This window comes from Pipistrellus hanaki (assembly GCF_964339955.1).
Source record: "Pipistrellus hanaki genome assembly, chromosome: 16".
NCBI classification, from domain to species: domain Eukaryota; kingdom Metazoa; phylum Chordata; class Mammalia; order Chiroptera; family Vespertilionidae; genus Pipistrellus; species Pipistrellus hanaki.
In genome coordinates this window covers 46,367,685-46,382,204 of record NC_140518.1, presented here as the reverse complement: position 1 = coordinate 46,382,204, position 14,520 = coordinate 46,367,685, and the positions used below count along the sequence as shown (strand labels likewise).

At 43.8% G+C, this 14,520-nt stretch overlaps 1 protein-coding gene across 5 annotated transcripts in view; it reads left to right on the top strand.

The window, feature by feature from the left end:
* The window catches only part of PRPSAP2 (phosphoribosyl pyrophosphate synthetase associated protein 2), a 61,659-nt gene that overhangs the window by 33,417 nt on the left and 13,722 nt on the right, over positions 1-14,520 (top strand). For all 5 annotated transcript variants that reach the window (XM_084861575.1, XM_084861574.1, XM_084861576.1 and 2 more), the window contains one exon: positions 10,497-10,645. In XM_084861575.1, the coding sequence (XP_084717701.1) occupies positions 10,497-10,645 (149 nt within the window). The remainder of the gene's footprint in view (positions 1-10,496; positions 10,646-14,520) is intronic.

The window sequence follows — 14,520 nt, the reverse complement described above, 5'->3', positions numbered from 1 at the left end:
TTGCTTATTTTAAAATTAATCAATGTTTAATTAAAATGTCTACGAATACATGCCTGGCTGGTATGGTTCAGTGGTTGAGTGTCAACCTCTGAACCAGGAGTCACGGTTCAATTCCTGGTTAGAGCACATGCCGGGGCTGCAGGCTTGATCTCCAGGAGGTAGGGCAGGAAGCAGCCTATCAGTGATTCTCTCTCATCACTGATGTTTCTGTCTGTCTCTCCCGCTCCTTTCCTTACTGAAATCAATTAAAAAATATACATATTTTTTAAAAGTTACAATACTAGAGGCCCAGTAAGATCCTAAAATGGCCCTGTGTGTTGGAAAGCTGCCATGGGCAGATCAGAGAACTCTCATATTCAAGTCCAGTGCTGCTCCTGTCCAGCCCAGCTCCTGAACAGAAAGCTGACGTTCCAAAGCTGGGCTCAGTTCATTCACTGTTGGGGTGAGAAAATATCCCAACTCCCAATTCTCTTGATGGACAGGGCTCTAAATATCACCCACTGATTGGGGGGAAGGTTGTCTATGAGGCAGCTGGGAAAGCCAGTTGGCCAAGGTCACTATGTTGTGGCTGGTGTCTGGAGGAATAAGATATTGTCTTGATCTCAAAAAGATAAACAGCTGCTTCTGCTTCTTCCTCCTCTCTCCCCCTGTATGCATCCCCTGAGTCTCAGGGGAGGGCTTTGAAACAGCATCCTTGGCTTATTTTTAAATGGAGTTGTTTGTCTTTTTGTGGTTGAATTGTAGAACTTCTTTATATATTGTAAATACAAACAAACAAACAAACAAACAAATACTAGACCCTCTCAGATTATATGGTTTGCAATTATTTTAATCCATTCTGTAGGTTGTCTTTTCCCATTCTTGATATGTCCTTTGATGTATAAAAGTTATTAATTTTTATGAAGTCTTATTTTAGCTTTTTTTGTTATTGCTTGTGCTTCAGTATCATGTCTAAAGAGGCAATGTTAAATCCAAGGTCATTAAGTTTTGCCCCTATGTTTTCTCTTAATAGTTTAGTTTTAGCCCTTATATTTAGGTTGGATAGCGATTTTGTATATGGAACGAGGTAAACATCCAGCTTCTTTCTTTTCCATATGGTTATCTAGTTTAGTCATCCAGCACTATTTGTTGAAAAGACTCTTCTTTCCCCCTCAATGACTTTGGCACCCATGTTGGAAATCAGTTGGCCGTAGATGTTTATGTCATTTATTTCTGGACCCGCAGTTCTATTCTGTTATCTATATGCCAGTACCACCCTGTTTCGATTACTGTACTTTTGTAGTAACAATTAGATCAAAACAATCCAAGTGGGTGGAAGTGGGAGTATGGATCTTTTATAGATTCTCCATCAACCCAAGAGGGGAAAGTCCTGACTCCACCAGGCCTCCTCTGATACTACCTCGCGGGGCGGGGGAAAGACACTCTTTCCTGCTGAGTTGGGGTGGAAGCCCAGATTTCACTTTCCACTGACGGTGGCGGGGGCGGGGGGGGGGGTGCTTATTACTGCTGAGAAGGGATGAATGTCCCAGCTCCTTCGTGGCCTCTGAACCACCCTTCGGGGTTTTGGGGTGCATCATTATAGCTTGGCAAGGGAGGAAGTGTAGGCTCTTGGTTTTTACTCATGTGGGGAGGGATGCAGCTGCTGTGTTTTCTGTCATGTTTGTCTGGAATAGGGCAGTTAGTGCCTTAAAGTTTTCCGACCTGGGTGGCTGCTCCTTTTTTGGTCCTTTGGATAGAGAAAGCAGACTCTTTTGGGGCTCTGTTCCCATTGGCATTTTGGGGTTGCCTGCTTCTCCAGCTGCAAATCTAGATAATGAAAAAAGAAATCTCAGAGGACTCACCGTCATGTCATTTCTCCAGTCCTGAGGTCCCTAGCCATCAGTATTCTACTCTCCACCATTAGAGACTTTTGTTTGTTTCATATATATATATATAACTAGAGGCCCAGTCCATGAAATTCATGCACTCGAGGGGTGGTCCCTCAGCTCGGCTTGCACCCTCTTGCAGTCCAGGAGCCCATGGGGGATGTCTGACTGATGGTTTAGGCCTGTCAGCAGTTTGGACATACTGAGCACTGCCATGGAGTGCCATGCACTTGCCAGCCATGAGCCCAGCTTCTGGCTGAGTGGCGCTCCCCCTGTGGGAGCACACTGTCCTGAAGGGGGCAGCTCCTGTGTTGAGTGTCTATCCCCTGGTGGTCAGTGCGCATCATCGTGACTGGTCATTCTGCCGATCAGTCGATTTGCTTATTATCCTTTTATTATATAGGACTAGAGGCCCAGTGCATGGATTTGTGCACTGGTGGGGTCCCCTTGGCCTGGCCTGTGGGGTCAGTGGACCTCTGCGGCCGCTGCATTGGGAGGGGAGGGGTTTGAGGAGGGTGCACCAGGGGGCTATCAACGGGAGAGGCTTGTGCTGCCTCAGCTGCACTCACCAGCCGTGAGCCAGGCATCTGGGCTCCTTGGTCAGCTGAGAGGCACTCTCACTGTGGGAGCGCACTGACCACCAGGGGGCAGCTCCTGCATTGAGCATCTGCCCCCGGGTGGTCAGTGTGCATCATAGCTACCGGCCAGTCATCTGGTCGCTTAGGGTTTTATATAAACAGATATCCAGGGTTTTAGCTATACTTTGTGGGAGAACTGCTCCATCTTAGTGGAAGCAGAAACAGCAGCAATATATTTTGATAAATTTTCCCTACTGAATACCAGAATAATGTGATGAACTTTGAATCACCTATCTGGGTAGGCTTTTGGTAATTTCTATAATTCTCATTTGCATCTAACATGTGTTAATGAAATTAATGGATGAGTGGTATAGTTTTTTTCATTGAAGTAGCCTTTTGCTAAGCTTATTTGGCATTTATTATATTAGAATGACAGATATTTGTCACTTATCCATTCTGATGTTTCTTGAGAACCTGTTGCACTAAGTCTGATGTTGGCCTAGATGTTTATGGTATTTATTTTTGGGCCCTCAGTTCTATTTTCTCTGTGCCAGCACTACATGCTCAACATCATTAATCATTAGAAATCCAAATCAAAACCACAAAAGATGCCCTCAGGGAGTTTATGTTATACTAGAGGCCTGGTGCACGAAATTTGTGCATGGGGCGGGGTGTCCCTCAGCCTGGCCTGTACCCTCTCCAATCTGGGACCCCTTGAGGGATATCCGACTGCCAGTTTAGGTCTGATCCCTAACCTGGCAGTCAGACATCCCTCTCACAATTCAGGGTTGCTACCTCCTAACTGCTTGCCTGCCTGCCTGATTGCCCCTAACCGCTTATGCCTGCCAGCCTGATCACTCCCTAACTGTTCCCCTGCCAGCCTGATTGCCGCCTGACTGCTCCCCTGCCAGCTTGATAGCCCCCAACTGCCCTCCCCTGCCGGCCATCTTTTGATGATGTAAGGGCATCGCACGAGGGCGCGAGGACCACCTAGGCTTTTATTTAGTATACATGTTTTATTTACTATGTGGACTGAATGTTCCCATCCCCACAAAGCTCAAATGTTGAAATCTTCTTCTTATCCAGTGTGTTGGTATTTAGGAGGTGAGGCTTTGGGAAATAATTAGGTCACAAGGATGGCGACCTCTGGATGGGATTAGTGCCCTTATGAGAAGAGAGGGAGAGAGCTTGCTTGGCTCTCTGTTCTCTGCCTTCTGGGGGAATGAGAAGATGGCCATCTGCCAGCCAGGAGGACTCCGATCTGCGGATGCCTTGATCTCTACTTCTAGCCTCTAGAACTGCGAAATAAATGTCTGTTGTTCAAGCCGCCCAGCCTGTGTTCTGCTGTGGTAGCTGGAATGGCTGAGACATCTACATGATCTCGTTTGATCTTCTCTACTAGGCGGTCAGCATTCATCTCACAGATGAGGAGACACACCTAAGGAGATGAAGAAATGTATTCAAGGTGATTCAACTGTATGTTGTGTACTGGAAGGTGGTGGCATAACTGATGACTTCTTGGAGTGTTTTCCACACCAGTGATGACAGGATTTGAGTCTTGGCCAAATGTTAATGAAATTGATTTGCCCATTTACTGGGTCTTCCCTTAGTACATATGGGACTTAGGAGTTTGCTCTCCTCATTGAAGGCATTGTGAGACTTCTGTGGTCATTTCCATTTAACATAGTAAAGTCAACTTCGTGGCTGGCTGTGTCTACCCATAGCTATGTAGTAGTGATTTCCTTTCATTTTAAAGTCCTGATTTGCACATTCATCCAGAGGTAGACTTTGAGATGGTGCTTTCCGGCTTAGTGAGGTGCCATTTTTTATTCGACTGGCTTCTTCCTCCCAAGTTTTTCATTTAGCACCTAACCTTAGAGGACGCTAGAGCAGCAGGAGCAAAATTAAGTTAGGAGTCAGTGGACGTGGGCTTCCACGTGGGGCTTAGCCAGTCTTTGTGAGAACCATAAGAACCACAGTCATGCAGTTTCTCCACGCCTCCGTTTCCTCATCAACAAAATGAGGGTAACACCTGCCCGGGTTGCAGGCTCAATTCCCGGTAAGGGATGTGCAGCAGGCAGCTGGTCAATGATTCTCATCACTGACGTTTCTGTCGCTCTCCTTCTCTCTGAAATCAATAAAAATATATTAAACCAACAAACCTACTCTGAAAACTTGTACTCTGAAAAATACCTGCTCTGCTTGCCTTCTCTTACAGAGTTGTAGTAAACTTCAAGGAGCATATGGCAGGATTTTACAAATTAAAATACCACTATGTAGAATGGTGGTTGTTAGTGCCCTTAGAATTCTAAAGTTTTATTCATTAATAACTTGAGTTTTAGTGTTTTTTGACAATGAGCAGTTGTTTTGAATAAGAGGGGTCATCTGAGAGTATAATGCTGCTTTAATAAGAAACAAAACTTGCTCGGTCGGCCTGGCTCAGTGGTTGAGCATAGACCTATAAAGCAGGAGGGCATGGTTCAATTCCTGGTAGGGCACATGCCTGGGTTATGGGCTCAATCCCCACTATGGGGTATGCAGGAGGCAGCTCATCAATGATTCTCTTTTGTCATTGATGTTTCTATCTCTCTATCCCAGCCCCTTCTCTGAAATCAATAAAAAAATATATTTAAAAAAAATAAAATTTGCTTTAATGAATTGTTTGGAATTGTTTCCTTAGAATAACCGAGGAGTAGAAAAAAAAAAAATCTGAGATCCTGTGTTACATTCTAACTCATGATGAAAACTAACCTGCATCATTGTACCACCAGTGGCAAGGTTGAGTTGCTTTGGAATTTCTCTGTGACTTTTAGTGTGTTTGACACTGTGACCCAAAGGGATCATCCTGGTTCTTTTGGAATTAGGTGGAATTCAAGTTCATGACTAAGTTATGTAAAGTATTCAAGAACTAACATCAGTGTGCACAGAATGATTTTATTTATTATGACAGCACAATTGGTCCTTGAGCTGTACGGGGGTTAGGAATGCTGACCTTCTGAGGGAATGAGAAGATGCACAGTTGAAAATCTGCATATAACTTAAGATTCTCGAAAAATTTAGCTACTCGTAGCCTGCTGTTGACCAGAAAGCTTACCGATAATATAAACAGTTGGTTAACATGTTTTGTATGTTGTATGTATTATATACTGTATTGAAATAAAATAAGCTAGAGAAAATGTTATTAAGAATAGCATAAGGAAGAGAAAATAGAGTGTTTATTGAAAAAAAATCCACGTGTGAGTGGATCCACAGTTTGAACCTGTTGTTCAAGAGTCTAACAACATAGCCTTAAGTAGAGGTCAGTAGTGCCTAAACAGCATCACTCTAGGAATTGGCAGACCTGTATGGAAAAGACTTCCGTAGAGGATGACTAAGGCTAATTCTTTTGACAATAATTGTGATGCAAAGCCAATCTTGAACAGGAAGGAAGAACTAGTCTCTGTGGTACCAGCCAGTCTCCATGAGAGTAGGATGGGCAAGAGCTAGTGAAGATTCTGCCTTGTATTTCTCTGACTGCTTTTTCTCTCTGAGAATTTCTTTAAAAATTGCTTGATTTTTTTTTTTTAAAAAAGGATGAATTTAAAGATATGCAAATGCTATATCTTATATAACTACATGATTATCTCAAATGCAAAGAGCATTTGACAAAATTCAATTTCTATTTCTGGTAAAATCTTTATGCAAACTAAGAATAGAAAGGGACTTCCTCATCTGATAAAAGGCCATCTATGAAAAACCCATAACTTGCCCTGGTGGGTATGCTCAGTGGTTAGAGCACCCACCCTCGAATCAAGGTGTGGCGGGTTCAATTTCGGGGAAAGGGCATGTATGTGGATTGTAGGTTTAACCCTGGCCCTGACAGGGGCCACGTGCAGGAAGCAACCAGTTGATGTGTCTTTTTTGTATTGATGTTTCTCTCCCTCCCTCTCTAAAAATCAATGGAGCCCTAGCCAGTATGGCTCAGTGAATAGAGCATCACCCTGCAAACTGAAGGGTTCTAGGTTCTATTCCAGTCAAGGGCACGTGCCTGGGTTGCAGGCTCAATTCCCACTAGGGGGTGTGCAGCAGGCAGCTGGTCAATGATTTCTCTCTCATCACTGATGTTTCTGTTGCTCTCCCTCTCCCTTCTCTCTGAAATCAATAAAAATATATTAAAAGAAACACAGAAAAACAAACCTACATCTCACTTAATGGTGAGGGACTGAAAGCTTTCTCCTGAGATCAGGAGTGAGATGCAATGTCTTGTCCCTACTTCTATTTGGCACTGTGCTGGAGATTCTGGATGGTGCTGCAACTTAAAGAGAGAGAGAGATCCAGTATGAAAAGAAGTAAAACAGTCCTCATTTGCAGGTAGCATGATTCTTTATGTAGAAAAATATGATGAAATCTACAAAAGTGCAATTAGCATTAATCAATTTAACAAATTTGCAAATTATCAATTAAATTTCTATATACTAGCAATGAACAGTTGGAAATTGCATCAAATTAAGTGGAACCGGTAAATCTTAGATGTTCAAAACTTGTACACTGAAAAATATAAAACATTACTGCGAAAAATTAAAGACCTAAATGAGTGGAGGAAGATGCTGTGTTCATGGGTAAAAGACTCAATATTGTTAAGATATCATTTCTCCTCAAATTGAGAATATAGAATTGAGACTCCTCCCCCCAATCAAAATTTCAGCAGACTTTTTTGTAGCAATTGACAGGCTGATTCATATGGAAATGTAAAGAACCTAAAATACACAAAACATCTGAAAAAGAACAAAATTGAAGATCTAATACTATCTGAATTTAAGACGTCTTATAAAGCTAAAGCAATCATGAGTATGTGCTATCGGGATAAAAACAGAAAAGTAGACCAGTGGAACAAAATCAAGAGTCCCAAAATGGACCATACGCTATCTAATAAAGGCAGAATATGCAAATCGACCCTCATGCTGTCACAAAGATGGTGGCACCTACAGCCAATTAGGAGGGAATATGATAATTAACTGCTCTGCCTCAAAGATGGTGGCGTCCAGTTCGGGGCGCCTGCCTCCGGAGTCCCCTCAGCCCCCAAGCCACCCAGGGCCAGCCCAAGGCGCAGGCAAGCCTTGGATGGTGGTTGCTCAGCTGCCCAGGACTAGCCCAACAGGCAAGCAAGCCTTGGATAGTGGCTTCCCAGTTGCCCAGGGCCAGCCAAGGCTCAGTAACCAGGGCCAGCTGAAGCTTGCGCTGTCAGCAGTGGCAGCAAGCAGAGGTGTGATGGGGTGTTGTTTTCCCCTGATCGCCAGGTCCCCTCTGAGGGCTCCCGGACTGTGAGAGGGGGCAGACCGGGCTGAGGGACCCCCCTCCGGTGCATGAATTTTTATGCACTTGGCCTCTAGTATATCTATAATACTGATTTTCAACCAATGTACAAAGGCAAGTCAGTGGAGAAAGAAGAGTCTTGAACAAATGGTGTTGGGATAATTGGATCTTCATGTGTAAAATAAAATGAATCTTGAATGATATCATATAACTTACAGAAATTAAAAGTGGATCATAATCTTAAATGTAAATCTAAAACTGTAAAAGTTCTAGAGGAAAACATAGAAGAAAATCTTTGTGATCTTGGTTTAGGCAAAGATTTCATAAATATGACACTGATAGTATAATTCATAAGAAAAAATTGTTAAATTTAGTGTTGTCAAAACTAAGAGTTATTCTTCAGAAGACATTTGGAGAATGACAGGAGAAGGCCCAGATTGGAAGAAAATATTTTTAAAGCATATATCCGATAAAGGTCTTATATTCAGGACATATTAAGAAACTGGCAAAAGATAAATAGACCGTTGACCAAAGAATATACATGGATGGCAAATAAGCACATGAAAAAGTGGTCAACACCATTTGTTTTGAGGGAAATCCAAATTGAAGCCACAATAAAATACTACCACAGACCATTAGAATGGATAATATTACAGTGACTGACCACACCAAGTGCTGGCGAGAATGGGGAGGAATGGGAGCCCTCATGGGAATGAAAGATGGAATAACCACTTTAGTTCTCTTTTGTTTTTGTTAATACTCACCTGAGGGCATTTTGTCATTGCTTTTCAGAAAAAAAATAGGAGGAGAGTGGGGGGAGAAAGAGAGATCAATGTGAGAGAGACACATTGACTGGTTGCCTACTGTGGATAAGGTCCTTGACCTGAGACCCTTCAGTGTATGGGCCAATGCTGTGCACTGAGCAACACTGGCCAGATTGTTTTTTAAAGAGTTAAATATATGCCTATCATATAATCCAGCCATTCTACTCTTAGGTATTTACCCAAGAGAAAAGAAAGCATGAGTCCGTACAAAGATTTATACATGAATGCTCACAGCAGTTTTGTAACATGCAATGAACTGTTACTCGGCAGTGTAAAGGGATGGCCTGCTAACATATGCGTAGCGTGAATGGATCTCCAAAGCATTATGCTGAGGGGGGGATTTGAGACACAAGAGGACTATGTGCTCTGATTTCACGTATGAAATCTGTGGTGACAGGAAGCAGATCACTGGTTTAATGCCGGGGGGTCTTAATCCAGTATCCTGAAGGGGTTTAGGAATCTGGGGAAAGGCTGTATGTAAATTAAGAATCCAAAGATGAAACATAATTTTGAAGGCATTTGGGGGGCCAGAGGAGGTTGGCTAAAGAAACCAAGTTCTTGTCTCAGGACCCTTTTTTATTAACAATAAAAAGGTATTTTTACCTAAAGCAAGGTAGATGTACATATCAAAGGCCAGAGTTTAGTATACAGAATCCATTGTCAGGTTTGGGAGAAATTGCCTTCAGCTGTTCAGGTGTTTGGCCAGGAGGAGGCAATAACATGTAGATGCCCTTAGCTTTCTGGCAGCAAGCAGACATTTATGCATCCTTTTCAGGTTTGGGGAAATGCCCTCAGCCATTTCCAGATGATTCAGCCCTCCTGACATGCTAGAATTGGCTTCTGGCACTGGTTGCTTGGTTCTTGAAAAAGAAATTAAACAAGGGCATAAGGAAACATTTGTCATGATAAAATACTTTCATTGTCTATGGGTATCTACATGCATCAGAGTTTATGAAATTACTAGAAGCCTGTTGCACAAAGATTCGTACCAGAATAGGCCTTCCTTTCCCTGACTGCCGGCACCGCCTTCATTCTGGCCAACCCGCCTTTTCACTCTGGCCCATAGCTGCCTTTCTACCTTCCCACACTGCCCAGAGGCCTGAAGCGGCTGGGGGTGGTGCAGAACGCCTGCATCGTCGCCATGGCAACAATGCAAGTGCCCCGCCCCTGGTTGCTCTGTACCTGTGCATGCAAATTAACCTGCCATCTTAGTTGGGTTAATTTGCATGCTCCTGATTGGCTGGTAGGCGTTGTGAAGGTACGGTCAATTAGCATGTTACTCTTTTATTAGGTAGATATAGTTTAAATATGTACAGTTAATTGTATATTGATTACACCTTAATAAAACTTAAAAATTGATGATTAATATTTTGAGGTTTTAAAATATATATATTTTTATTGATTTCAGAGAGGAAAGAAGAGGGAGGGGGATAGAGACATCAGTGATGAGAGAGAATCATTGATCAGCTGCCTCCTGCATGCCCCCGATTGGGGATTGAGCCCACAAGTCAGGCATATACCTTGATCAGGAATCGAACCGTGACCACCTGGCTCATAGGTCGATGCTGAGAATCACGCCAGCTGGGCAGTACTTTGAATTCTTAATGCACTGTTTCTGTGGTTTGTTCTCACCATAGAGGGTTAGTGGTTACAGGGGAGGAAACAGGCTTGGAGGAAGTGACGCACCTTATGCCTGCTCACTCAGTGGCTGAATGCAGACCAGGGCCCGCTCTGTGCTCATTGGTGCCCATTGCCAGAAGGACGCATCTTGTCCTGGAATCTAAGTCTCTGATATTATTTTATGCTTTTGTTTTTCACTAATTCTTTGGGGAAACTACATTTTATTTATGTTCTATTGATATTAATGTTTCTTCTACTGATGTTGACAGAAGACAAGGTGCTGTGTGGTTTTTTAATTGTCTCATGCTCTCCCTCAGGGCACAGTCTTTTGCTGAGCGCCTTCGACTGGGCATTGCAGTGATTCACGGAGAAGCTCAGGACGCTGAGTCCGACTTGGTGGATGGACGGCATTCCCCACCCATGGTCAGGAGTGTGGCTGCCATCCACCCCAGCCTGGAGATCCCCAGTAAGTGTGCTGCCCCTTTTTTGTTTTCTCCTTTGCTTTTAAGGCTAACTCAATTTTTTTGTTTTGTTGTTATTATTTTGTTGTTGTTATTCATCCTCACCCGGGAATATTTTTTCCATTGATTTTTTTAGAGAGTGAAAGGGAGGGAGGGAGGTGGGGAGAGAGACAGAGAGAAACATCCCTCAGGGGATGTCAGACTGCCGGGACACAGATTACGAGAGAGTGCAGGCCAGGCTGAGGGACCCTAGCTATGCATGAATCCGTGCACTGGGCCTCTAGTTTCATTTTAAGTTTCTAAAAGTGAGATTGATAAATCAATTCCTAATGGGTTATATACCACTAGAGACCCGTTGCATTATATTCGTGCAAGAATAGGCCCCTAGCTTCACTCCTAGCCTCCTGGGAGCCTGCACATCCCTGCTCCTGGGCTGCCCAGAGCCGGCAAGTCCCAACTCCCCAGCTGCCTGGGAGCCGGCAGGTCCCCACTCCTGAGCCGTCCAGAGCCAGCAAGTCCTCACTTCTGTCTGGAGCACCACTCCAGTAGCTCCCTCTGCCACCCGCCTTCCCCTCATAGCAGGCTTCACACTGCTCCGTCTGCATATGCAAATTAACAGTCCATCTTATTGGGGTTAATTTGCATAATCACTCTGATTGGCTGTGGGCATAGCGAAGGTACAGTCAATTAGCATTTTTCTCTTTTATTAGTGTAGATTGTACTCTTTCACCAGTATTGAGATCAAGTGCCTGGGAAAAGGAGTGTTGAAAAATGTAAAAAAATTACTTCTGTTTTGGAATTTATCTTGCTTTGTTTAGCTTTACATTTCTGTACCCTCTCTCCCCATACCAACCTAGGTTCACATATTGCATTTCATTGTTACTTGTCTTTAACCTTTTAATTTAGAGCAGGGGGGAGGGGTGGTATGGATTTTGTCCCTAGAAAACAGTTGGAAATGTCTGGAGACATTTTTTCATTGTCACATTGAGGAGGGTCACTATTTGCACCCAGTGAGCAGAGGCCAGGGATGCTGCCTGAAGGACAGCTCCCGCCGCCAGCCTTCTGGCCCAGAGTGTCAGTGGTGCTGAGACTGGAAAGCGCTGACCTAAAGCAGTCCTTTCTACTCTTTTCTTCAGTGATATTGACCTTTTTGTAAAAATTAAAGTAAAAGTCACTTAACAGAATTAAACATTAAGAAATACACAGTTCACTGGCATTTAGTACATTCAGAGTGTTGCCATTTCTTTCTAGTTTCAAACTTTTCATCACCCCAGAAGAACACTTATACTCATTAGGGAATCACATCCCCACGTGCCCCAAACTTCATTCTGCTTTCTGTCCCTATGAATTGGCCTATTCTGGGTTATTCATATAAGTGCGATTATACAATGTGACCTTTGGTATTCAGTTTCTTTCACTTAGCATGTCTTCAAAGTTCATCCAAGGATGCATATACCTTTTGAAGGATGAATAATATTCCATTGTATGGGTATGCCACAATTTACTTGTGCATTCATTCATTGATGGATATTGGACTGTTTCTAACTTTGGCTATAATGCTGCTATGTGCATTCATGTACAGGTTTGTTACAGATATATAATTTCATTTCTCCAGGTCTATACTCAGGATTAGAATTGCTGGTTCCTATGATAGTTTTATGTTTAACTTTTTGAAGAACCACCAAACTGTTTTTTCATAGCAACTCTGCCATTTTACATTCCTACCAGCAATGTGCAAACGTTCCAATTTCTCCATATCTTTATTAACACTTGTTTTCTGATTTTGTTATTATAGTCATTGTTAACTGAAAAATATCAACTCATCAAAAAGGATTTATTCAGGAAAAAGAAAGGCAACCTAGTGCATGCAGATATGGGAAGCCAGTGTGCTCTGGCCTGCATGTTGACATGGAGGGCATTTATAGAAGGGGAAAAGAAGTTAAAGGAAGGGGAAATTGGAACCATAGAGCTTCATTATAAACAGAGCTCTTCTGAAGGTTACTCTCAGTTATGCAGAGTGCAGTGGTACTTCATTGTAGTTTTGGTTTGCGTTTCCCTAATGGCTAGTGGTGTTGAACGTTTTCCCATGTGTTTGTTGTCCATTTGCTTATCTTTTTTGGATAAATGTTTGTTCAAATCCTTTGCCCATTTTTAAATTGAATTGTTTGCCTTTTTATTGTTGTACTAGAGGCTCAGTGCACGAAATTTGTGCAAGGGGCTTGGCCCTTGCAGCCCCAGCTTTGTCTGGAAGGTTGTCAAATGGTCATTCTGCTGTTTGGTCTAATTACCATATTAGCTTTTTATTATATAGGAAGAGTTCTTAATATATTCTGGACAATAGACTCTTATCAGACATGATAACGTGAATTTTCTCCTCTCATTTTGTAGGTTGTCTTTACTTTCTTGATAGTGTCCTTTGATGCACAAAAGGCTTTAATTTTGATGAAGTTCAGTTTACTTATTTTTATACTAGAGGCCCGGTGCACAAAATTTGAGCATATGTTTGTGTGTGTGTGTCTGTGTGTGTGTGTGTGTGTGTGTGTGTGTTCTTCAGCCCAGCCTGCACCATCTCCAATCTGAGACCCTTCGAGGGATCTCCCTGCCGCCCCCCCCCTCCCCCCCCCAGTGGGATTGGGCCTAACTGGGCAGTCAGACTTCCCTCTCACAATCCAGGACAGCTGACTCCCAGCCTCTCACTTGCCTGCCTGATTGCCCCTAACTGCTTCTGCCCGCCAGCCTGATCATCCTCTAACCACTCCCCTGCCAGCCTGATCGATGCCTAACTACTCCCCTGCCGACCCAATTGCCTCTAACTGCCCTTTTCTGCCGGCCTGGTCACCCCTAATTGCCCTCCCCTGCTAGCCTGGTCACCCCTGACTGCCCTCCCCTTCAGGCCTGGTCACCCCTGACTGCCCTCCCCTGCTGTCCTGGTTATCCCTAACTGCCCTCCCCTTCAGGCCTGGTCACCCCTGACTGCCCTCCCCTTCAGGCCTGGTCACCCCTGACTGCCCTCCCCTTCAGGCCTGGTTACCCCTAACTGCCCTCCCCTGCTGTCCTGGTTATCCCTAACTGCCCTCCCCTTCTGGCCCAGTCACCCCTAATTGCCTTCCCCTGCAGGCCTGTTTGCCCCCAACTGCCCTCCCCAGCTGGCCTGCTTCCTCCCAACTGCCCTCTCTTGCAGGCCTGGTCCCCCCCCAACTATCCTCCCCTGCAGGCCTGGTCTGCCCCAACTGCCCTCCCCTGCCAGCCCGGTCATTCTTAACTGTCCTCCCCTGCTGGCCTGGTCTGCCCCAACTGCCCTCTCTTGCAGGCCTGGTCACCCCTAAATGCCCTCCCCTGCAGGCCTGATTGCCCCCTGCTGCCCTCCCTTTGCATGCCTGGTCTTTCCCAACTGCCCCTCTCTGTTGGCCTGATCACCCACAACTCTCCCCTGCTGTCCATCTTGTGGTGGCCATCTTGTGTCCATATGGGGGCAGCCATGTTGTGTGTTGGAGTGATGCTCAATTTGCATATTACTCTTTTATTAGATAGGATTTGTTGCTTATCTTTTGGTGTCATATCTAAGAATCCATTGCCAAATTCAGGGTCATGATGATTTATTCCCAGGTTTTCTACTTAGAGTTTTATAGTTTTAGCTCATATTTTTAGGTTTTTGAGTTGATTTTTATATATGGAATGAGATAGGGGTCCAGCTTCATTCTTTTGCTTGTAGAATTCAATTTTTCAAGCACCATTTGTTGAAGACTTTTCTTTCCTCACTGAATGTTCCTGACTCCCTTGTGAAAAATCACTTCTAAGTGTCTATTGATGGATGAATGGATAAAGAAAATGTGTATATTATTAAGCCATAAAAAAGAAGGAAATCCTGCCATTTGTGACC